A 26,575-nucleotide genomic window follows, 5' to 3' on the forward strand; every position below is an offset into this window, starting at 1 on the left:
GTGTGTGTGTGTGTGTGTGTGTGTGTGTGTGTGTGTGTGTGTGTGTGTGTGTGTGTGATGGACCCAATTAACTAAGATACAAGTTATTATGAAATAATAGCTCACAAGCTGCATGAAGTCTGAGGGAAGAATGGAAGGATCGGAGAAGGCTTGACAGATAAGTTGTTATGGCAGGAGAGCTTCAAAAGATGGAGAGGAATTCAGTAATCTAAGAAGGGGGAAAAAAGGTATTCCAGGCATAGAGAACAGTGTGCACAAAGATATGGAGGTGGGAAAATTGTATGTTGTATCTGGAGGATGAGAAGTCAGTCATGTTCCAATGAAAAAGAACATTTGTGGAAACACATGATAAGACATAAAACTGGAAAGATTGGGGGTAACCAGTTCTGGAGGTTTTTCTGACCTCGCTAAGTGGGCACTAGGGATCCTTTACAGGGTTTAGAGGGGTGACATGACCATGTCTGTGAATAAGAAACAGCCTGACAACAGTCTGAAGACTGCATTGGTGGGGAGGTGAAAGGAGAAATAGGAATGTTTGCTGTTGTTCAGTCATGCCTACTCTTTGTGACCCCATGGACTATAGCACTCCAGGCCCTTCTGTCGTCCACTATCTCTTGAAGTCTTTCCACGTTCATATTTATTGTTCCCATGACACTACCCATCTCATCCTCTGCTGTGCCCTTCTCCTTTTGCCTCCAATTTTTCCCAACATCAGGGTCTTTCTTCAGCGAGTCCTGTCTTCTCTGATTTAGCCAAAGTATTTAAGCTTCAGCTATGGCTTCAGCTTCAGCATTTGACCTTCCAGTGAATAGCCTGAATTCATTTCTTTACGTAAAGGATACTTGGGGTGAGACAATTGTGACAATCCTTGCTGGTAGGAAGGAAGGTGTGTGATAACATCAAGGCAGAGGCACAGGCCCGGTGGAAATGGACGTCAGGAATATTGGGTATATAAAATCAATAGGATTTGTAAACTATTGGCTATGAAAGGGGAGGGAGGGTGGATTGTCCCATTGAGAGAAATGGTGCCTCCTTAAGTAAAGCCAATGTATTCTCAAGGAAAATGCTACATCTTTCTTTCCCAAAGGGAAAGTCAACTGAATTGTTTTGTAAACCTTGAAGTCAGAAAGAATTGTTTTGCCAACCCAGGTTTTTAATTTACCAAATCTCCAAGTGCATAGTTACAGAACTCTAGGATAGCTACTATTTTGCATGCTGGGATCTGAATATTCCCCACAATGCCAGACCAATGGTATTGACTGATTGATTAGTGATGTTAGGTGTCAAGTGATATGTTAATTTATCTAAAATTGCATTAATTCCCTTCTCAAAAGCTGTAGATGCTAATTCTGGAAGCAAAGTACTATTCAGTTAAACTCGCATGAGAAGTAAAATCTTAGGTAATATTTAAGTTGAGGGATAGACACTGAGGAGTAACCAGTACTTATGAGTTGTATTTCTGACTCATCCACTAATTTGCCATATGATCTTGGGCAAGTCAATCTCCTCTCTAGGCTTTAGTTCCCTGTAAAAAGTTTATCTGTAGGGACAGCTAGATGGCACAGTGGATAGAGCACTGGCCCTGAAGTCAGGAGGATCTGAGTTTAAATCTGGCCTCAGCCAAACACTTGACACTTACTAACTGTGTGACCCTGGGCAAGTCACTTAACCCCAGTTGCCTAAAAAAAAAAGTTTATCTGTAAAATAAGTTAGTTGGACTAAGTGATTTTTTTAAAGGTCTCTCATAGACCTGCAATTCTTTGGATCTAAATTCCACTTTTGAAATAAATATTCCCAATCAGATTTCTTGCTCAAGCCCTTGTTAATAAAAGTGAAACAAGTAAAGTAGAATAAATGTGGTAGAGTAAGGTGACTAAAATGGCCAGTAAACAGACATCTCTGTAAAGTCCCCCTTCTTAAATACTTGAAGTGATCTGTGCTTTCATCCTTGTGGGTATTTCCTCTAGTACAAATCATCTTTTCCATGTGACTTTTTGAGGAGTTGTGGTGGCCAAAACCCCGTGGCCAGACGATGATCCACTTACCTTGTCTATCGGGGGAAGCCAGTGCAGGTAACAGATGGGCAGTAGAGAAAGCATGGCGGGCAAAGTCTTGTGTTGGGAGGACTAAAGGTCAGGAGGCGCTGAGCAGGGCAAGGAATGCTAATGATAACAAAAAGAATGGTTATATTTAAGTCAGACTGAGGAAAAGAGGAGGCTTGAGGGAGGGGTCAGGAGCATTTCTTGGGAGGGGGAGGGGGTGATGATAATGAATGGGCGTCAGAGAAAAGAGAGCCTTTCTCAAATCTTATTTGACTTCTCAGCTTCTGGGATACTTAACTGGTTTCTTCACAGGAGTCTCATGGAGGCTTGTCAGCTGGATCTTTATAGGCACCAAATACAAGGGGCTGTAGCTGTAAAAAGCACATAGGCAGCAGCCTGCCTATATGGTAGATAGTAAACCTGAGTTACTTGATCTCTCACAGCCTCATCTTCTTCATATGTAAAATGGGGATAATGGGGATAATAATAGGTTAACCCTCACAGGCTTGTGAGGATCAAGTGAGGTAATATATGCAAAGCACTTTGTAAACCTTAAAGTTCTATATAAAGTATATATATATATATCTGTATCTCCTTTATACAAACATACACAACTTTATACGCAACTGGGGTGTTTCTAGGCAGGTCTAACAAATGTGCTGTTATGAAGAGTTTCACAACTATACTTGGCATCTTTATGAGAACATGAGTAAAGATATACATGTGTATATACACATGTGCGTGTCTATGTGCAAATACACTTATGATCTGTGTTACATGTGATATATACATACATATCATGTATGTGTATTATAGATATGCATATATAGAAATGTGTGTATATTGTTTTCTTTCATAACAGCAGGAATAGACACCAGCTGCGATCACTAACAACCAAACATAGCCCCGGAAAATCACTCATTTCAGAACTGGCACCAGAGTGGTCATTATTAGTTCCATGCTGACCTGGAATGACAAACTTGGTGGGGTCCTCAGGGAACTGTGCTCAGCCTTGTGCTGCCTAACGTTTTTATGGAGGATTAGATTTGCAATTATGTACCCTGCAACTGGCACCATGCTGGGCACATTGATAAATAAATACTTGTTAGTTGGTTGATTGATGATAGCTGGGGTCCAAAAAGACCTGACACTCTATAGAATATTGGGATGGCTCAAATGAGATGAAATTGAATAGGGTTAAATGTAAAATCTTCCTTAGGTTCAAAAACTCAATCTCCCAAGTTCAAGATGGAGGGGGCAGGGCTAGGCAGTATTTGGGAAGTGGGGCTAGGCAACAATTCCTCTAAGCAAAGATCCCAGGGTTTTCCTGAGCTACGAGCTAAACATTAGTCAGTAATATAACAGAATAATACAGTATCTGGGGAAACAAACAAACAAAACAAAACCAATCTCAGAGTGAATTAAGACAGACGGAATATCTAGAGGAAGGGAAATCATGGCCCTACTGCACATCATGAGGCCACATCTAAAGCATTTTCCATTTCTGGTGCCACATTTTTGGAAGGAAATTGATATGCTAGAGATCTTCTCTCTATCTTTACCCATCCTGTGAAGGAGTGTCCTTTCCTTTCAAGGCTAAGCCTTTGCCACTGACTTCCTCCCATCCCTCTTCTCCAGAAACAACACCATTAATCATCTCTTCTCTTTCTCATATATTTGGTTCCCCTCTCCGTCTCTTGCAATGGGTTTTGCCCTGTTTCCCGTAAGGACACCCATTTCTCCCCTAACCTGAAAAAACAAACTTCACCTTTCTGCCACCCTTCTGCTACTACTTTATCTCTGTTCCTCTTTTCACTGGGAAATCACATCTAAATTACAATTATTATTGAAGCGTGTCTTGGAAAATGAAAGATCATTTTTTAAAGCATGATTACATAGAGTGAGCTGTAAGTTAATAGAATATTATATAAAATGATAGGGAAATTATATCAGACTAAGCTGTGGTATGTAATTTTAAAAAATCATATACAGAAGAACGAGCCCTAAATAGACTGGTAGTGCGGTGTAATGGGCATATCCCTGCATTTGGAGCCAGAAAATGGGGTGTTCATTTACTTCCTCTGTGACTTTGGGCAAATCCATCAGAGCCTGTTTTCTCATTTCTGAAGGAAATAGGATTGGATGAGATGATCTACAAATCCTATGGTCTGATAAATGAAACTGAGACATGTACTATTGTTGGTTTTATAAACTATGCATTTCCCTTTATTGGTGGCATTTTGAGGCTCCTTCTCTTTTCTTGTTTTGTACTGGTGTCCATTACTGGTACCTATTTCAGTTTCTTATTAACTTTATTGAAGTGCCTGGTACCTGGTAGATGTTTAATAAATGCTTGATTTCTTGATGGGCTGATATTTAAAAAAAAAAAAGAAGGATGAAGGGAAGTGGGCCAATCTTGCTTTTTCCTCTGATGTTTCTTTCAAGGAAGCAAAGAAGACATCAATCATGACTACGTCCATATGTCAGAAGGTCTGGTATCTCAGGGAAGTGGATACTGCCTCCACTGGCACAAATCACAATATATCTTTGCTTCCAGCTGGTAGGTTTCTCCACAACTCATGTTTCTGCTATGAATCCAGAAGGCTGACCCAGCATCTATCCAGGGTGTGGGAGCTGCAGGGAGAAGGGATGGGATGGCTCAGGGAAACCCATGGCCCTGATGATCCAGAGGGCCCAGAGCTTTCTCCTGGGCTTCTCCGCATTTTGTAAGGGTTGTGATGAAATGAAATGATGGCAAGCAGTCGGTTTGTTAATTCCCCAGACAATCTAATCAATTCTATTAATTGTTGTCCTGTCTTGAAACCAAGAGGCCCCTTGTGCCCTATTAGCCTGGCAGGAATACAGACAACGCATACTTCCCATGAGGCAGCACTGCCAATCTGCATTGTACATGCGTCAGCTTTCACTTCACACTTAAATGACACCAAAGAAATAGGATCCTTGTCAATCACTACACAAACAGCAGGCTATTTACACTTGCTCTGAACAGAAAAAGGCAAATTGAAGTCAAAGGCCCTAAATGAATGCCAGCCAACTATGAAGAAAGAACGTGGAAACACTGCGGCAGTGCTGACAAGACTTCCTCCTTCTCTGCACCATCGATGGGCTTGTGCACCATCTTCTCAGGTGGCTTCTGCAAGAGTCTTTCAAAGCCTCTAAAATAGCAACTTGGTTTTCATCTGTGTGTGGAAAATTCTTTCTTCATATTTTTATTGTCATTACTTAACACTCACCTCAGCGATCAAAGTAATGTGGGTGATCCTGCCAGTGGCTCAGATTATAATCCATACACTTTTCATTTGGGATGACTAGCCCTTCTCTGCCCATTAACCCAATAGAAAGGAGCTGTCCGAGGTTCTGAATCTTCTTCAGGGTACGCAGACTGTCAACGTTGCTTGTGTTTGCATCTATGGGTGCCTCATAAATGCTCTAGCTAGCTAGGTAGCTGTCTGCCTGTCTCGAGTGACCAGAAGAGTGACTCTCTTCTCTGAATCTACATTTCTCTCTTTGGCTTATGCACGTGGCATTGTAGATAATACGCTTCAGTCTACTTATTCTCACTTGTAACCTTTGGCTGAACTGAAATTTAGATTCTTCAGAGTATGGTTTTCTATCATTTAGAGCCTTAGAGCATGACCAGGAGAATGAGGGATAGGGTGGTAGGAGGGCAAAACTATACTTTGATGTAGGGATCGCCTGATGAGAAAACTCTGTCTACCAGTGCAAACTAGCAGCTGTTCTAGAACTCATCACCTTAGGGAGTTGATCAGGACCTTGAGGGACCTTCCCAAGGCCGCGTAGCCTGATATGATCATAAGGTCACAGGGCTAGGGTTAGATGTCACAGGCAATTCAGTTCAAACCCTCAGTTTACAGATGAGCAAATGCAGTGCAATGAAATGTCTTATTCATATGCCATCAATCCAGGGCTTGGAAGGACCTCGAAGACCATCTGGTCCAAGCCCTCATTTTATGGATAAGGAAACTGAGGTCCAGGGAGGTTAAATAACTTGCCTGAGGTTGCACCCGGAGTTAGTGACAGAGGCACCAGCCCCAAAGCCCATGTTATTTCATCAAGGTAGGAGTTGAACCGAGGTCTTCCTGACTCAGAAAGCAGCTCGTCTCTGCAGAGCTTCTTAAACATTTTCCACTCATGACCCCTTCAGCACTTCTTCAACTTCAACAGAGGCACAGCAGGCTATGCCGTGGAAAAGTATTATTGCCTAAGAGATGGGTTTTTTTTTTGTTTTGTTTAGGGGGCAGTTTGGTATTATGGAAAGTACTGTACATTTTCCTTGAACAAATGTATCTCAGAGTATTTAAATGTACTAGGCAGCTAGTGAATAGAGTGCCAGGCCTGGAGTCAGGAAGACTCTTCTTCGTGAATTGAAATCTGACCTCAGACACTTACTAGCTGTGTAACCTTGGGCAAGTCAGTTAACCCCGTTTACCTCAGTTTCCTCATCTGTAAAATGAGCTGGAGAAGGAAATGGCAAACCACCCCAAATGGGGTCACAGAGAGTCAAACATCACTGAAATGACTCAGCAACAACTTGAATATACTAGGACAGAGGCTTATTTGTATAGCCCTGATATCAATCATTTATTTAAGTCATGAGAATGGGCTTTGGTAGAGAACAAAATTAAGGACAGAGAATTGTTCTGACACAAGTAGGTAGCTAGGTGTCACAGTGGTTAGAGCACAGGACCTGGAGTCAGAAAGACCTGAGTTTAAATCCAGCCTCAGGCACTTCCTGGCTGTGTGACCCTGGACAAGTCACTTAACCTCTGTCTGCCTCAGTATCCTCTACTATAAAATGGGGCTAATAAGAACACCTACCTCCTAGGGTGCTTGTAATGATAAAATGAGATCATATTTTTAAAGCACTTTGCAAATATTAAAGGACTGTGTAAATGCTACCAGTTGCTATTATAATCGTTATCATTATCGTTATTACAGGGGGGCTGATAAGCTGCTGCATAAGATGATGTCCTTGTCTCCCAGCAGACCAGTGCCTCAGCCTAGTATACTTTTGACTCAAACACTATTCCCTTGATTTTATCAAAGGCTTATCTTTTAATAGCTCAGAATGCTTCATACAGAGTGTGTTAGGGAAAGAAAGGCAAATTGGTGAGTGTCTGAGCCCTGGTGCCCACTTCTCTAAGACTTAACTATTTACATATCCCAATCTTTTCTGGTTCTTTATTTCCAAATGGAGATGCTAAAGAGGAAGAAGAAGAAGGAGAAGGAGAAGACGAAGACGAAGACGAAGAAACAAGAAGTACCTGAATTTAAAACCGGATGTCATGTCCCCAGTCAGAACGTGGCACCCCCACATCCCTATTAGAAACATAATGAATCCCCTGAAATAGACACATTACTTGTGTTCTCATTATTTATTTCCATTGGGTTGGAACCAATGATTATATTTTGCATAGTTACAACTTTGAGTAGTGTGAATTTAATACATGCCACCATTTCAGGGGATTCATTAGTTGCACTATCAGGGACCTTAATGTGTAGCAACAGATAATATAGCAGAGTGGATAAGTTGCCAGATTCGATCTCAAGAAGTCCCGGGTTCAGATCTCACCTCTGGCATTTGCTAGATATGTGACTGTTGGCTGACTATTGTTTTTTCATCTGTGAAGTGGGCATATTAATACCCCCAGTCCGTCTCTTACAGGGTTGTGGTGTAATTGAAATGAGATAATGTGTGTAAGTACTTTGTACTCTCTGTGCGTCACTTTTGTTTGGTTGACAGATTTTTGAGCTAACCTGTGATTTCGTCCAGACTAGGGTATTTCTGGTAAGGAACGTCCCCTTCCAGTGCAGATCGACACTTACTTTGCAGCCCATAGTCTGAAAGAGTTTGAAGTTAAATGACTTTGTCCCAGAGTCACACAGCCAGTATGTATCAGAGATGGTATTTGAACTCAAGTCCTGCTGGCTCCAAGGCCAGCCCTTTGGCCACTACCCTATGCTCCTTCACCTGTCACTTTTGATGATAATTATTATGCTCTTAGCATCTGCACTTTAAATGTCAGAGCTAAATGAAAAAAACCTGTTTATTCATTTTTCTTTCTAGGATCTTAACACAGTTGATTCTGCCATAAATCCTTTAGCTGAGCCCTAAATAGCTAAGTTATACAGGAACTAATTTTACCATATGGTGGGACAGATGCATTGGAATTGCAACACGCTTCAAAATGAGAAGGGTGATAGGTTTCTTATTTTTTTTATTTGTTTGTTCTTTTTCACTCTAGTATAACACAATCAAGACAAATGAATGACCTGCCAGGGCTCCTGGCTTTAAAAATAAAAGATATGTCTTTTTTTTTTTTTTTTTTTTTTTAGCAGTGAAAGGCAGAAACAAGGTGACAAGCACTTCAAAAAAATTCAAGTAACTAAGGATAATTAACTAGTTTAGGTCAGAGTAGGACACCCTCTGTATCTAGAGTACTTTTTTCAGGACCTCAGAGAGTACAAAACTCTGTCTTCAAAGAGCTTAGAATCTATTTAAGAGAAATGCAAAATGCATACGTGGATCAGCTAGAGAATGTTTCTATGTGATAAAGACTAGACGCTTACATGCAAAAGGTGTTTGGAGCAAGAGAATGGGCATTGGGGAGTTGTCTGAGAGGAGATCACTCTCAAGCTAGCCTTTACAGGAAGCATTGGGTTAATTGAACCCAATTATTGATGGGAGGAGCAGGGTCTGAGTCTTGAAATTTGACTGTTGATGGGGATCAAATGAACCAGAGAGGTGCCAGTCCTCCAGGAGAAGTAACCCCTTGAAGGCAGGGTTTATTTTGCTGTTTTGTTTTTGTATCCCCTGTGCATAGCACTGTGTTTTGCACACATCAGATGCCTGATAAGTGATTGTTGAATTCATATCACAGAATTTCAGGCTTGGAAGGTATTTCAATGACTGTTGAGTTCAACCTATAACCAATGAAGAATCCCCAATATACATATAATAACAACAATAATAGGTAGCATTTATATACTGCTTTTAGATTTGCAAAGCACTTTAGAAATATTATCTCATTTGCTACTCACCACAACCCTGGGAGATAGGTGTGTTATTATTATTCCCATTTTGCAGATCAGGTAAGTGAGGCTGAGAAAGTGACTTTGTTCAGGGTCACACAGCTAATAAATTTTTGAGGCAGACCTGGAGCTCAGGTCTAACCACTACTACATCCAGCTGACACGTGGTGATTCAGCCTCTGATGAAGACCCACCATCTTCAAGAAGGTCCATTTTACTTTTAGACATTTTTAATCATTAAGAAGTTTAATTAAATCTCCTCATTTTGTTCTATACAGAAACAGTGAATAAGCTCAAAGAATGAGGAAAAATGATGATCTTTAGGATACTTAAATGGTAAGAACGTATGATTTAGATTTGGGAGGAACCTTAATGAACTCGTCCAAACTCCTTGTTTTATAGGTAAGGAAATTGAGGCCCAGAGTTGTAAAGGGACTTGCTTAAGAAGAACCAAATTTAAGAATATCCTGAAGGACCAAGTGTGTTTTTGCATCTGTGAATGCACCTGGTCCTTCTAGTGTTAAGGTCACAGAGCTGTTAAGTTAGAAGAGATAAGACTCCAAGCCAGGTCCTCTGACCTTCACATAGGATGCAATGGAAAGAACCTTCAATTTGAAATCAGAGAACCTGGGGTCTCCACTTGCTGTGAGCAAATCACCTAACCTTTCTGGGCCTCAGTTTACTCACATGAAACATGAATCAATGGACTGGATCCGAGGTGTCCATGCAGCCAGGGAATGGAGGTGTTGCAGGACAATCAGATCAAAATATTAATTTAGTAAAAATATAATAAAGCATAGATGATGTAAATTTGTGGTTTTCTTAGTCAATATGTGGCCCACAGGGCTTGTTACGTGTGGTTTAGAGGCATCCATTTCTATTTGAGTTTGACACCAATGGAGTAGATGACCTCCAGGGTCCTTTCTGTTTTTAAATGCATGATGCTGTGACCTTATATCCAGTGATATTTTTAGTATTTGTTGTTGTTCAGTTGTTTCAGCTGTGTCCAAGTCTTCATGACCCAATTTGGGGTTTTCTTGGCAGAGATACTGCCCTCCCTCCTCATCTCTACTTTCTGACCTTCCTGGCTTTCTTCAGGTCTCCACTGAAATCCTACCTTCTACAACATTCCTGTTCCAGTCTTTCTTCATCTTAGCGCCTTCCATCTAAGACTGTCCCCAATTTATCCCATCTGCAGCTTGTGCGTACAAGCTTTGAATGTCACCTACCCCTTTAGACTCTGAGCTCCTTAAGGGTGGGGGTTATTTTGGCCTTCTCTCTATCTCCAGTGCTTCTCCCAGTGCCCGCCACATAGTAAGCACTTAATAAATGCTCTGTTGATATAATATCATTATTTATTTAGACCAGGTAATGTTCAAAAAGGTTCTTAAGAGGCAATATGGCATGGCAGCTAATTCTGAACTTGGAGTCAGGAAAACTTGGATTCAAAGCCTACTTCTGATATTTACCGAGTGATCTTGGACAAGTCATGTGTGACCTCTCATCCTCTGTTTTCTCATCTGTAACATGAGGATAATAATACCTGCAAATGTATTGGGATAATTTTGTGGTGCAAATGACAACCCATGTATACAGTTCTTTGCAGACCTTAAAAGCATTATGCCGAGATTAATTATTGGTATCATCTCATACATAAAATAACCAGCTAGAACAACCTTCAACAAGTGTATCCAAGGCCAGTGCTCAGGGCAGCTGATAGAGGTGAAACCAGTGGCAGCCTTTGGCCTTGAGACCTCTTCTCCTTGTCTGTTTCCTGATATTAAGGATGCATTCTAGGACAAAATGCAACTAGGATTAGAGAACACGATGGGGCCTGGCCTCTTAGAACCAGGGAATTCCAGAATTAAACATCTTGTTCTTTCTAAAGAGCCCTTTGACTGATACTTCAGCACATCCATTACACATACCATTTTTTTTTTTGCTATTTTTATCAATTCCATTAGATTGTTTTTGCAGCTTTCTCTTATAAAAAATTGTTGTCAGTGAAAGTATGTAAGTTAAATGTAAATGTTTTGCCATACTGATAAGTGTATTGTAGCATTAGAGCAATATGTTCATTGATGGTATATATATTTATTTATTCAAATTGTTGATGGGCTCTTTTGGCAAGATAGCTGAGTGAAAGGTTGTGTCTAAGCCCAGCTCTTCTCACTGCCACCTGCAAATAGCCAGAAAAGTACCACTTGAAGGAAGAAAAACAATTTTAAAAACAAGGGAAGACATTTTTTGCCACTTTGTAATTCCCACAGGAAAAAAAAAAACCAAAACACTGGAAGACCAAATTCCCACTTTACTGGTCTCTCTCAAAGCCCTGTGCTCTTTATTCTGACCCCTAGTTCTGACCTGAGAGAGGCTGCAGCAGCCTCAATCTTTACTTCTTTCCTCAAAAGCCCCAAAGGTAGATTCACCAGAAGAATCAGGTTCATGAATTACATGTGGCCTTGACAATGAATAACCTTGGTTGAGAAAGAGAATGAAGCAGTATTGGCCTGCTCTAATACTATCTGAAGCAGAAGGGAGAATTTTGAGGTGAGACGACCAAGTGAAAGGTTAGTTTCTTTATAGCAGACCCAAGTAGCTAGAAAGACACCAAATAAACCAAAGGTGGGGGTGGGGGAGATCTAAAAGAGGGTAAAAGACAGAAGTCCAATTTAGGAAGCCACTATAGGAAAAAAAAAAAACAATAACCCAATAACACCCAAACAATTGAGAACATGGGGAAAAGAAAAATCCCTAATACAATGAAAAAAAATGCTATGGGGTAAGAAAAACCTGGGACAAAATAACTGCAAATGGAATGTCTGAAAAGAGAATAGAAGGGCCACAAGAATTCCACACATGGCTAGAAGACCAAATAAGAGAAATAAACAAAAAAGTTAGGAATGGAATTTGAATTTTTAATGGAAAATTCAGTGTATTGATGGCTTAGGATCAAGCCTGAAAAATTTGGAAAAGCAGCAGCTACCCTGAAAAAATGAATGGGAGAAATGGAACTCAAAAATTCAATGATACAATAAAAAATATAAGAGGGAAGTCACAAGATGAAACTAGAAGATAATACATGAGATAACAACTGTTAAGAAACAACTGTCCTTACAAAATGGGGTCCAGTGAGAAAACCTAAAAATTATCAGAAACCCAGAAGAATATAATGAAACACAACAAAACATAACAAAAACTGAGAACTACATTTCAGAAAACCATAAAAAAATTGACCATAAGTTGTAGATCCAGAGGTTACTGTGCAATTAGAATGAATCCACAGGTCACTACCAGAGATAATTCTCCATTTTAATTTATCCAGAAATATGATTTTCAAGCTTGACATATTCCAGATCAAAGAGAAAATATCATAAGCAGTTACAGGAAGAGTAGAGCCAAATGCTAATTTTCAGTGTGAACGTAAATGTCTTGGAAATTGGCAAACACTACAAATAAGGATTTGATTTATTGTTTTGTTGTTTGTCTAGATTCAAGAAAATGATAGAAAAATGTTAATAATTCAGAATAAATTTAAAAGAGTGTTGTGTATACATTTTTCTAGACAGCTGGTTATTAAATATTTACCAGCACACTCCTACAAACAGCCAAGAAGAAACAGATCGTATATCAAGAAGCTACAACCAGAATTGTTCAAAACTATCCATCAGCAATGATAAAGGAAAGAAAATAGTGTAACATGAGGCAAGCAAAGATTTTGAAAGGTTATAGTCATAGAAATTCAACAAAGTAAGCAAGCGGCTAGAATAAGAATGAGGAGGGTACATATGGAAGGGGTGGTGGGAACTGAGAGGGAATTATCTGAAATAAAATCACTTTCAACTACAGAGAAGTGATTCTGAAAGAAAAGGGAAAGATCCAGTGTTTCAGAGTTTGGCTAGGAAAGGCAGGGTAAAGGAGGTCTAGAATTTAATTGTTTGGCGCAATAGAAATTGCATATATGTAATTCTGATGTCATTCTCTTTCCCTCCCCCCTTAAAAGAAGGAAAGGAGAAAAAAGAAGAAATATTGTATCAGGATTTGTTGAAGGAAAAAAACAAACTTAACAATCGTAACATTGAATGTGAATGGCATGAACTCACCCACAAACCGGAAATGGTAGAATAATGAAATGGAAAATAAAAATAATAAAATAGAAAATAAAATTTAACAAAATGCTACATGCAAGAAATGTAATGAAAGCACAAAGAGTCATATATAATTAAAATGACTTCTTAGAGGAGAATATTTTTCAACTGAATCCAACAAAGGAGGGCAATTATGATGTCAGATAAGGCAATATGAAATATATTCAAAAGATAAAAATAGCATAACGTCTAAGTACTTAAGGGAAAATCTAGTTGAATTACAAGAAAATAAATATAGTAAGAAAATCTAGGACACCTCAATTTTCTACTTTTAAATTTAGAAAAATCAAACAAAAATAAAATCTGAACAGAATATTGGAAAGACTAGATAGGTGGGACCTCAAGTTAATTAAATGAAAATAGCTAGACTTTTTTTTTAGCATTGTTCTATACCTTTGTGAAAAATTAATCATATACTAGAACAAAGAACTTAAAAATTCAGAAAGAAATATTAAGCACATTCTTTATAGAGCACAATACAATACAAAATTATAATTAATTAGATAAATATGAGTAGAGGATTCAGATTTAAATGGAGACTAAAGTTATCCTAAAGAATGAGTGTATTAAAGATGAAACCAAAGGAAAAAAATCATTATATTAAAGAAAATTGTAGCAATAAAACAAATACCCTAAATCTGTGGGATGCTATTAAATAGTTGTTAGGGGAAAACACATCAGTGAACACATATTAAGTTAAGAGAGAAGATCAAAGAGCATGTAACTAAAGAATTCAATAAACTGATAATCTCCAAAAAGAAAAAAAAAGGTAAGTTTCTGAAAATTAGAGGTAAAAATGGAAAAAAAAAAGGGATTGGATAAAAAGATGATAAAGCTAAGTACTGATTTTTAAAAAACCAATAATATAAATAAATGATTGGCTAATTTAGTTTAGAGATGAAAATTACATTTCCAAAATAAAAAAAAAAATTGAGAGGAGGAAAGTCATAGCAAATGAAAAAGCAGATGTTGAAAATTATTAGTACTACTATACCAGTTTATAAGCCAACAGAATAAAATGAAGGAATATTTATGAAAATATTTAATCCCTAAATTAACAAAACAAAAATCTAACTAATACAAACTCAAAGAAAAATTGACAAAACTATTGAGAAAATAGTTTATTTTGTAATTGATTCTATTCTGTGTCACCCCTCATATGTTGTAAAAAAAAAATTTGTCTAAATCACGTTTCTTTGTCTGAGTTAAGTTCAGAAGTTCAGCTTTCCTTTATGAGCTAAGTAGTCCATAAGTTACCTTAATTCAAAGAAATATATAGCCTCTACATATCTTACTGCCCTTGAACAATTCAGGGAGATTGGTTATCTCATTAACAAGCCTTCCAAGATGCAGGTGGGCTCCAGGAAGTCTGTTATCTCTGCAATGAAGAAATCTTGGACTATTGTTGCTGTGACTATAACTAACCATGCAGGTAGACACCTTCAGTGAGTTTTCCATAGCAACAAGATGGAAAAGGAGGGCTTGTTGCTGGTCCTGCTAGTTCTGACTTTCATCCAGTCACGTTGTTTTCCATCATCTACGATGCTTCGGACGTTGTAACTAATTCATATTGTTTTATCCTCCCTGTTCTTTGTTCTCTGGTATTTCCCAAAACTATATGAAAGCTGGTAAACCCCACCTTGTAGTCTTCTGACTGACTGAGGAGTCATGGGATCCCTTTTGTTGGTAACTGCTAGCCTCATCAGTAAATTGAATGTGATTGGAACTTTGTGCCTCAGTGTACCATAATTTCTTTTTTAAGGCAATTGGGGTTAAGTGACTTGCCCACGGTCACACAGCTAGTAAGTGTCAAGTGTTTGGTCTGAGACCGGATTTGAACTCAGGTCCTCCTGATTTCAGGGCCGGTGCTCTATCCACTGTGCCACCTGGCTGCCCCCAGTGTACCATAATTTCAATCACAATACCATTAATAAAGTCTCAAAGGGGGAAATCCGTATAAATATTCAGGGTAAATTACATTGAACACTTAAAAAAATAATTCTTACGTTACATAAAGTATTCTCAAAACTAGAAAAAGAACCTTATTAAACTCCTCCTGTGAATCAGGTATAGTCCTAATAACCAAACCATGGAAAGAGAAAGCAGAATAAAACTATAAACCAATATCACAAATGAATATTTATGTAAAAAGGCTATTAGCAAAGTGGTTATAAGCAGTATAATCCAAAATTTTGTTTACTAGAACCAGGTGGATTTATACAAGGAATGCAAGGATGATTCAAAATTAGGAAAACCACAATTAACCATGTTAAATGAAAATTAAAGACACAACTGTATCAATGGATGCATGAAAATCATTCTAAAATAGGTGGCATTTATATATGTGGAAAAATATCTTTTAATATCAAGCGTATGTAAACCTCTCTCAAGAATATTTTCCCCAGGGGCAGCTAGGTGGCACAGTGGATAGAGCACCGGCCCTGAAGTCAGGAGGACCTGAGTTCAAATCTGGCCTCAGACCAAACACTTGACACTTATTAGCTGTGTGACCCTGGGCAAGTCACTTAACCCCAAATGCCTAACACACACAAAAAAAGAATATTTTTCCCCGAATCACCATTTTTTCCTGCCAGTTAAATTTTTACCTGTTTTTGTTTTCTTCTATTTGAGCAGAAGTCCCAGTATATCCCCCTTTTCACCTCCCTTTTATGTTACCTTCCCCCATTAGAATGTAATTTCCTTGAGGATAGCTGTATATATATCCTCAGCTCTTACATGCCTTTTAGTAAGTACTTAATAAATGTTCTATCAATCTATCTCATGATCAATAACTTAACAAGGTGTTGTGAAAAATCAAAGTTACATTATGGTTTTCCATTATGAGAATCTCAGATCCATCTGCTCCATGATGCACGCTGCCTTCATTTAAAAAAAATCCCAATGTCTCTTCAGCTGTAACTTAAAAAATTTTTTAAGAATGTATTTTTTTCTCAATTACATGTAAAAATGATTTTAACCCTTTTAAAAATAATTTTGAGCCCCAAATTCCCTTCTTCTCCCCCAAGAAGGCAAGAACTTTGATATAGATTATACATGTACAGTCATGCAGAACATATTTCAATATTAACCAAGTTTCAGCTATGATTTTTAAAAAGTAATTGTACTCTATAGATAATTTAAAGGATTTTCAAAGATTATTTTGACATGTGTAAAAGCTAACCTCCTCAGAAGATGTAGCAACCATACATAAGTGCCATAGATACAAGGTATAGCAATAAAACCAGAAAAATAAATTGAAAGAATGAGTGTAGGTAACAGGGAGGTAAAAATGATCTCTATTTGCAAACAATATAATGATGTACATTGAGAACTCCAGATAATTAATGAAAAAATTAATCAAAACAATAGCTTTAGTAAAGGAGTGTACTACAAAATAAATCCACAAAAATCATCAACCTTTCTGCATATTAAAAATAAAACCCTGGAGAAAGATAGGAAGAAAAATTCCATTTAATATAACCACAATGTATTATATAACTGGAAATTAATTTATCAAGACACGTCCAAGACTTAAGTAAATAAAACTATAAAACAATTTTCCTAGAAATAAAAGAAGACACAAGTAATTAGATGAATCTAATTTGTATATAATTATTTGCATGTTGTTTTCCCCATTAAATTGTGTGTTTGCCTGCATACTGGCTGGGACTCTTTCTGCCTGTCTTTGCAGCTGCAATGCTTAGCACTGCGCCTGGCACATAGTGGGTGCTTAAGCAACATATGTTTGTCGACTTTACTTGATTTAACTGGACAGTCAACAGATATGTCATCCTGTAACATGGTAAAACATGGTAATGTGGTAAAAATGATAATATCTAAATTATTTTCTAGATTTAGAACTATACCAAATAAAATAAGAAGAAAGTTCATTTGGAAAAATAAAAGGTCAAGAACATAAAGGGATATCGGGGGAGGGGGGAGAGTAATGAACTATTACAGTAGGAAAAGAAATGAGGAGTATGGAAATTCAGAGAAGAGTAGGAAGACCTGAATGAAGAGTGAAGAAAGCAGGGCCAGAAATATAATCTGAACGGTGATTACCGCAGCGTATAGAAAGTCAACATAGAAAGGCAATGGGATTCTGGTTGAATAAAATGATCAGCATTAGTGCTGTAATGTTAAGATTAAAGGCTACATGCCTCCTTGTGGTTAATAATGAAGAATATTACTCTTTTTTCAGGGAATGTCTATTAAGAAGTATTTGTTGTATCAAAACAAAATGTGTCATTGATTTTTTAAAATTGTCAGTGAAGGGAAATGGCATCTTTCCCTTCCTCTTCATCTATCCTGAAGAACATAAAAAAAGAAATCTAAATTCTTAGAAAGAGTTAGAAATTCTAACTATTTAAAAATAAAGAGGCAGTCACAGAATATAGTAGATAGCGTCAGACGTGGAGGCAAGAAGATCTGAGTTTGAAAACTCCTCAGAATTTGCTTCTGTGATCCTAGGCAGATCACTTAATTTCTGTCTACCACATTTTCCTGATTTATATAATATGTATTCATGATAGCAGCCCAGGGTTGTGGCAAGGATAAAGGGAGATAATATTTGTAAAGTGCTTTACAGGTACTAGCCATTGGTGGTGGTGGTGGTATTGTTGGTGGTTGGCACACCGTCTATCAGTTCATATAAAATGTGCAAGTAACATGTCCAATGAAATTGAGCTTTCTACTCATCTGAGAGCAACTCAGGATAGGACATGCTTCCTTTGTGGTATTCCCTTACAGGTATTGAACCCTCAGAGGGAGATACCCAGACTTACACAAAAGGCAACTTGAAAAAGAGTCCTGACCAACGAAGGAACAGAATTCCTTAGAGTTCAAGTTCCCATGAGCATTCTAGCTATGGGATCACCCAAGGTTCCTCTCTCTCAGAACACTTAATCAGCCAGTCAGATGGCTGGCATTGAACAACTTCTCAATGCTGGTCAATGTGGCCCCAGATTAACAATTTCTGCCATGGGGCAGCAGCTGATGAGAAACATTATTCTCACTGTAGGACTTCCTTCCATTTGTCTCTATATCCACCTTTGATTTGCTGGGTCACACATACTGGGCCAAGTCAGCTCTGTTATATATCTCTAATAAGCGAGCAAGGCCCGAAGTCTAGTGTAAAGAGTCAGGCAATATGTTCCTGACACATTGGTATTGGTGGTATTGGTGAGAAATTCAGTGGCAGGGTTGTTGACACAGAGTAACTAGATGGCTGTCTTGAAACAGTTATGATTCTGACTACACATGTATAACCTGTATCGAGTTGCTTGCCTTCTCAATGAAAGTGGGTGGGGTGGGAGGAAGGGAGAAAAATTGGAACCCAAAGTTTTAAAAACAAAAGTTAAAAAAAACTTTTCACATGCAACTGGCAAATAAGATATACAGGAAATGGGATATAGAAATCTATCCTGCCCTATAGGAAAATTGAAGGGGAAGGGGATAAGAGAAGGGGGAGAGATAGAAGGGAGAGCAGATTAGGGGAAGGGGTATTCAGGGTATGCATGCCATCCTAGGGTAAGGGGAGGGATGAGATGGGGAGAAAATTTGGAACTCAAAATCTTGTGGAAGTCAATGTTGAAAACTAAAAATAAATTAATTTTAAAAAAAGAAAAAATAGTTATGATTCTCTGCCAAAATAGTTGAAAATTTAGAAGAAAATGCATAATTACTTAAAGGAGATTAAAGTAGAGGAAGCTTAGGACCATAAATTATTCAAGAATTTTAAGATTTGTAGGTTTTTTGTTATCTGTGACATAATTTCCAACATCAATAATAATCCCCTATTGTTCTCAAGGTAATTAAACTTTTGTGTCAGAAATTAATTTTGTGCATGGTAGTGAGAATTAATCAGATGATGCAGTTACTAAAGGAAGCTTGCTTGGATCTTTGCAAAAGAATTGTTTTCAAGCTTCCTAGTGCAAAAGTGATACATAGAGATATGGCTATCAATTAGTACTCTTGATATTGAAAGATGAGCCAACCAAGTCAGCGGTGCCTACCTTCATAATTGTCACCTTGAAATACTAGACAATTATTTCAACCTAACTGCCCTTTTCTGAAACTTCTTTTTGGAATTGCTTTTCTGGAATTAACTGTAGAGCCTCTGGATTTGTAAGTTCAAGTATCAGATATATATTCCCCTATTTGATCTTTACAACAACCATTGTAGGTTGCAGATATTATCAGGCAACTGGTGTCAAAGGGTGGGCCTGGAGTCAGGAAGACCCGAGTTCAAATTTGACCTCAGACACTCAGCAGCTTGCAGGAGGGACTTTTAATAGTTTTGCTTTTTCTTTCCATTTCTGGCCCTTAGATCTACTAAGTGCTTAAGAAGTGCTAATTGACTGAATTGACTAAGGCACATATACTTTAAGTGATAAATGGAAGATAAGCTCATTGAAGGCTAGGACCCTTTTTTCCCTTTCTATCCTTGGCACTGGGCACAATCAGTGCTTAATACATGCAAATTGATTTGAACTGAAAGGGTTCAAGGCCATATTTGAACTCCTGTCTTTCCTTACTCTGAGCCCAGAGTGATAATCACTGGGCAGCCCTGTCTTCATGTCTGAGTTGTTGTTATAAAAACAGCTACTGTGCTTGGGAAAGCCTCAGAGAAATTCAGGCATTGCTTCTCTTTATTTCAGCCATGGAGTACCATGAACACTTGCACACCATTGGGGCAAGGGAAGGCTTGAAGGAGAGGAAACTTCAGAAAGCAGTGGAGAGCTTCACCTGGAACATCACCATCCTCAAGGTAACCTTGGGTTTTCTCTGCTCCTGTGTCCAGAGTGGTTCCTGCTGGTTTTCTGGACACTAGTGTTGCTTCTTTTGTGTATTGACAGCATTGAGTATCACTGGCCACTTGAGCCTATACCCCAATCGGAAGACGAACCCTCCTCCCTTCAGGTTATAAGGGTGTCACGGGCCATCAAGGTAGACTGGACCCATTAGTTGGTGCGGTATAGATTTCACAACCCCCCTGCCATCTTTTTTTTCAGGATATTTTAATAATGTTAGCAGGTCCCTGTGGTTTGGGTATGAAGTGGTTGATATTGATTAAAGAATAATCATTACCACTGTCCAAAAAAACCAAAATGTACTTTCTCAAATACAATTGAACAGTTTAAAAGATAGAAGCAAGTGCCTTAACATTCTTCCCATCGGAGGGAAATGAGGCAAGGGGACGTTGGTACCACTTCACAGTAAAACAAATCCTTTGAGTACCAGAATCACAGCCTCTCAGAGGTGGATAGAGGGCATCTAATCCAATCTGGACCACATAAGAAATCCCCTTATCAGAGTCTCCAATAAATGTGAGCACCAGAACAGGGGTTCTTACCTTTTTGTGTACAATGAATCCCTTTGGCAATCTAATAGTAACAATAGCTAGCATTTATATAGGACCTACTGTGTGCCAGGTAGTCTGCTAAGTGCTTTACAAATACTATCTCATTTGATCCATACAACTACCCTGGGAGGCAGGTGCTATTATTATCCCTATTTTATAGTTAGGGAAACTGAGGCAAACAGAGGTAAAGTGACTTGGCCAAAATCACACGACCAGTAAGTGACTGAAAGCCACATTTGAACTGGGGTATTCCTGACTCTAGACGCAGCATTGTATCCATGAGGCCACCTAGCTGCCTAGCTGCTGTCTGGTGTCTAGGGACCCCTTATCTAAAGAAGGTTTTTAAATGCATCAAATAGAATACATAGGATTGCAAAGGAAATCATTTACACTGAAGCACAGTTGTCAAAATATTTTTTTAAAAACAAGCGCATAGACCCCAAGTTAAGAAGCCCTAACCTAGGTGGATGTGGTATGATGACTTTTGAGTCAGAGAATATGCTCACACTGGTTCAAATCCCTATTCTGCCTCTTTCCAGCTGAGTCATGCTAAAGAAATCCCTTAACCTCACTGATTCTCGGTTTCCTCATCTGTAAAACTAAAAGGACTGGACCTCATGGTCTCTCTCAACTTTCAGCTCTAAATCCACTACCCAGAGGCCTCCCAAAGCCACTCAGTCTACTTTCTCAAATCTCTAATTTAGAGGACGTTTTTGCTTTCGTAAAGCCCAAATCAGCCTCTGGTTAATTGGCGAAGTCGAGGCCTTTTCCTCCAAAGAGCTCACGTTCTGTAACGAGGCAGGTCTGGAACGGTGCTTGGACCTCTATGATCATGTTGACATTTTGGAGGAATGCAGTGTGTGAGCTGAAGCTTTTCTCTTGTTTTGTCTCAGAAGTTTGTAGTTGTAGCTCAAGGCCTTAGGAACCTGAATAGTACACCAGAGTGGTTTTTGTTCAGGACCTGGGCCAATGAAAATGCCCAGCTCCCCTCAGCCATTTCACCTCCATGGCTTTCTGCTCTGCTGAATTCCAGCCTGTGAAGACATTACCATAGCTACCTCGTGTAATTTCCTCTCCCCACCCCTTAAGTTCAGGCTCCTTTCCCTATGACTCAGAATCGTTTTCTTATTTGATTTCGTACAAAGTCCCTCTTCCCAATCAAGCTTAATTCCCTGTTTCTGTATCAAACCCCTTTCATTTAATGAAATCACTTTCCAAATTTCTTTTAACACCTTCCCCCTTTCTTCCACATGTTCCTTCTGTCTCTAAATCTTCTGTTTCAAGACCAATGAGTTACAGCTCGGTAAACAGCAACCCCAAAAATTCACAATGAAAATGAATTTTGGTTTCACTGTTGACTGACTCCCTAACTAGCCTGGTCCTACTGCTTGAGAGCTGGGGGACTGTGCTGCATATTTCCAGGCCTTCTGCTTTCTTATCTCCCAGAAGGAGAAGTATCCCTTTCTTTTTCCCGTTCTGCCTGGGCCCTTGATTCTACCCTTCTCTGCCTCTCAATAATTTCCTCTTTTTCTCTTCCATCTTCAATTTTGTCTCTCTCCAGGGGATTTTTACCTTCTGCCCATCAATATGATGAGGTCTGACCCTATATTTAAAAAAACAAAACCCCAAATCTCTCCTAACCCCTGCTCTCCCCAGCAAGGTGGAGCTATATGATATGGTAGAAAGAGAACAGGTTATGGGGTCCAAATCCCCTTTAATACACTTAATTAATTGCCACTTAATATTTTTGTAAGCCAGGGCAAGTCACTAAAGTCTGTGGTCCTTAGCTTCCTCATCAGTAAAATGAGATTTCCTCTAAGATTCAGCTCTGGGTCTCTGATCTTTCATCTTCCTTCCCTCATTAAGCTTCTCCAAAAAGTTATCTTTACTTGCTACTTCCACTTTATATACTTACTCTCTTTGATGTCTTATGATGTGACTTCCACCAGCCTCTCTACTGAAACCTTTCAGGCAAAGGTCACCAAAGACTCCTATACTCCAAACTCAGTAGCCTCAGCCTCTTTGAACAGTTGACCAGGGCCATCAGGTGGGCGGCACATGGGATAGAATGCTGGATTTTGAGTAAAGAGGACCCGAGCTCAAATCTTATCTCGGATGCTTACGAGCTATGTTGAACCTCAGCAAGGCATTTAACCATTACAGGCCTCACTTTCCTCATCTATAAAAAGAAAAGGTAGGTCTAGAGAGATTTGAAGGCTCACGTCGGCTATTGAGTTTTCCTAGCAACTCGAAATGTTGAGTAGGTCTACCCCAGTTGTTATTCCTCAACAGCAGTCATATCTCTGAGTTGGAAGACCTATCATCTTCCCACTAGGTCCTTCCCCAGTTCCTTCTCCTGCTTGTCATGTGGCACAGTCTCAAGGCTTTTCAAATCAAGTGGGTATCTAGGTTACAGTCTGGCCTCTGGAGCAATACAGCACGAGGCTACCATACTCTCAATGGAATAGCTCTTCAGGTACTTGACCATGGTGGGAACATCGGATAAACATAGGTTTAGGTGGAAGGGACCTAGATGTAATCTAGTTGATTAAAGGTAGAGAAGCTGAGGCCCAAAAAGGCTAAGGGATTTGTCCAAAGTAAGGGTTTACCCTTCTCTAGATAGTCACTTTTTGTCAATATATTTCTTAAAATGTGATGTACCCAGAACTGAGCACTCACGTATGATTTGACCAGTGTGAAGTTCACTGACACTATTACATCCCATAAAGTGGTTATCCTATTTTTATGAATACAGCCTGAACTGAAATTAGTTTTTCAGCAGCCATACGATACAGTTAGTTCAGTTCAATTCAACAAATATTTATCAATTAGATACAAGGCTTAAGGTTATATTAAAATATAAAGTCTTCAGTCATCTAAAAGCACCGGATCTTTTTTCCAAATGAACAACCTCCAAGCCAGCATTGATCTTTGCAAAGTTAGTAGCCAATTTCCACCCTGAAAAATGATCTGTTCATTACACTTTTCTCTTTTTACCAAATTCCATTTTTAAACACTTAAGAGCCTGCTATCCCCTTGTCTTAGAGTCATGTCATACTTGTCATTTTTATTAAAATTCTTTCATGGCCCTAGTCTGGAACATAGCAGGTGCTTAATAAATTATAGTTGACTGGCTTTTCTCTTTTGGATTCTAATTTATTTGGCCGGCTTAATTGTGTGTATCTAGGGGAACTGAAAAATAGAGGAATAGTTTTTTAAATGGTGTAGGGAATGGTAAGGCAGGACCAATCCCAGCCACTTAGGGAAACTATTTTATACGTATTTTTGGCTTTTGGTTGATGTTTTGGAGGAAATGTGAGTTGACCTGTGTTAAATTCAAATTCCTGCAGTGATAAGCCAAGTGGTAATGAAGCTCTGGGGTATGTTCTATAAAGTTTAGCCTTAAAAAGTGGCCATTTCTGAGTCTGCTGTTCCTTTTCTAGCCATTTGTGAAGTCCATTCCCTTCTCTGCAGTAGATTTATTCTACAATTAAATGATTAGAATCATAAACCTTTAGAGCAAGAAAGGCCACTGGAAATGATCTAGTCCAATCCTGTCATGTTGCAGATAAGAAAACTGAATCTCAGAGAGGTTGAATGATTTGTCCAAGGTCACACAGCTTAGTTAGTAGCAGAGCTGCAACTAATGCTTTCGTCTCCTTGTCAAACTCTCTTTCCATTATACCAAGTAGCATTATTTATGGATCAGAGCCCAAGATTAGAACTAAGGAATATGTTTCTCCTCCTCACTTTCTCTTCTGACTCACCATGATTTATATTTAACTTATTTTTACGTCAGTTTCCACATCTTTAAATCTCTGGCTGTACTACTATTTTTTTTGAGCAATTTGAAAATCTTTCTGTGTTAAGAAAATAAAAGGAAAGAAGGGTATGAAATACATGAGTGACCCCCATTTACACACATAGCTTCTGCAGGCTCACAAAGAGCATTGGGCACCTCCATTGGGAGAGTCCATTTGGAGCAGGGAGTAGGTGGGATGGTCAGTCCATTGGGTCTATGTTTTGAGGGACTGGTGACTTCTAGTTCATGATTGAAGGACCATCTATGTAGCCTAGTTCCCCCCCTACACATCTTTCTCCTTTTCCTTCCTATTCCACTAAGTAAAAGATAATGAGTTGCCCAGGACAGGACAAATGAACTGTCTGAAAATAACTTAAAGGCCAATTTAAAAAAATGTTTACCACCATTTAGATTAGCTCTGACTCTGTGGATCTTGTGGGCCATAGTAACTCTGCTGGTTAAGAAAGCATACACACCAGGGGAATTATGGATCTTCCAGAGGTATGGCCTCTCTAGGTCAAAGAGATCGTTAGGTTTGGAGTTAGAAGACCTCCATTCCAAACCTGGCCTTGTGGCTTCTTAAAGGACCGTTGTGAGGAAAGCTTTTTGGAATCCCTAAAAATGCTGCAGAAACAGGAGCCATTGATTGGTTTTAAATTAACAGTGAGCTGTAGGAACTGGACGAACATCTTCCAAGGGCTAAGCCTTGGTTTAGGTCTGCTTGACATGTTTACTGGGAAGAAAGAATGGTCACTAAGGGCTGGATTTTTCACCAACTTTGAAAAGAAACTTATCTTGAAATGGTTGGTTTTAAATTAATAGCAGAGCTGAGTTTGGAACCCCATTACGTTCAGCCCACAAAGACAAATCCTTCTGGTATGATCCCCAACCTCTAATCCTGGGTCATGCTGCTTTGTTCCGTGAGTGGCAAAGCAGAATGGCCCAAAGTAGGATAAAAATATAGAAAGAGGGATTTTTGACCTTTTGTTATGAGGAAGGTTAGGCTCGATCTGTTATTTCATTGATATAGGGAATTCCCAGTATAGAAAAATCTTCAGCAATGCAAATAATCAATTCATCTGTAATTTGTAGTCTTAAGGAGTTGGCTGGTGTCACTAAGAGTTTAAATGACTGGTTCATTGTCATATAATCAATACATATCAGAAGCAAGATCTGAATCCAGGTCTTAATGACAAAAAAGAAAAAAATTATCTACTGCCTATTATTAATTACACCTTAGTCAACAAGCATAAAAAGAAAGGCAAAAAACAATCCTTGCTGTCAAGGAGCTCACAGTCTAATGAAGGAGACACCATGCAACGATAACTATGTATAAAAGCACATTTGTCGTTCTGTCATTTCAATCATATTTGACCCTTCATGGGTTTTCTTGCCAAAGGCACTGGACTGGTTTGCCATTTCCTTTTCTGGTAGATCCAGGCGATCCATTTTGTCAGGCAATCAGAGGTTAAGTGACTTGCCCAGGGTCACACAGCTAGAAAGTGTCTGAGGCTGGATTAGAACTCAGGTCTTCATGACTCCAGGCCCAGGGCTCTATCCATTGAGCCACCAGATGCCTTTACAAAAGTACCTAACAATATACAAAAATATGACTTTCCTTATATATGACTTCCACCAACCAATCTACTGAAACTGAGTGAAAGTTCTCAATATGGCTCCCACTTCCCAAATCTGGTAGCTTCATTCTTGGTGAACTCTGTAGCATTTGACAGTTGATCCTTTCCTTTCTTTATACTACCTTCCACCTGTGGCCTCAGCATCTTTTCAATCAGTTGGTTCTCCTTCCATCTCTCAGTCCTCAGTTTACTCTGCCATGTTTCCCCTCTCAGAGGGAATGTATGACAAAGAAAAAGATGAGCCAGTAACATGGCTAGACAAGAAATGGCCATCAGCATTTAGTCAATATCCGGGGATGAAGACAGATATCCCTAGTGCACTGGGTGATACCCTCTCAATGTGGGTATGTAGGCTAACAGAGGCAAACAAATGGGACCAGAGGAAGAAAGCAATAATTCTGGTTTCCTCCAAGAAAGATACATTGAGCTACCTCAGGGAAGTCTATTGGGGTAGGGGCCTAGGGTCCTTATCTATGCCTGTGGATGTTCATGTCTCCCCATTAGAGTGT

At 39.0% G+C, this 26,575-nt stretch overlaps 1 protein-coding gene across 3 annotated transcripts in view; it reads left to right on the forward strand.

Moving 5' to 3' along the window:
• PLCL2 (phospholipase C like 2) overlaps positions 1 to 26,575 on the forward strand; it is a 323,803-nt gene that overhangs the window by 287,269 nt on the left and 9,959 nt on the right. For all 3 annotated transcript variants that reach the window (XM_027872451.1, XM_027872449.1, XM_027872450.1), the window contains exon 6: positions 19,924 to 20,033. In XM_027872451.1, the coding sequence (XP_027728252.1) occupies positions 19,924 to 20,033 (110 nt within the window). The remainder of the gene's footprint in view (positions 1 to 19,923; positions 20,034 to 26,575) is intronic.

The sequence above is a fragment of the Vombatus ursinus genome, unplaced genomic scaffold (assembly GCF_900497805.2).
Source record: "Vombatus ursinus unplaced genomic scaffold, bare-nosed wombat genome assembly UNPS02014799.1, whole genome shotgun sequence".
In the NCBI taxonomy this organism is placed as follows: Eukaryota; Metazoa; Chordata; class Mammalia; order Diprotodontia; family Vombatidae; genus Vombatus; species Vombatus ursinus.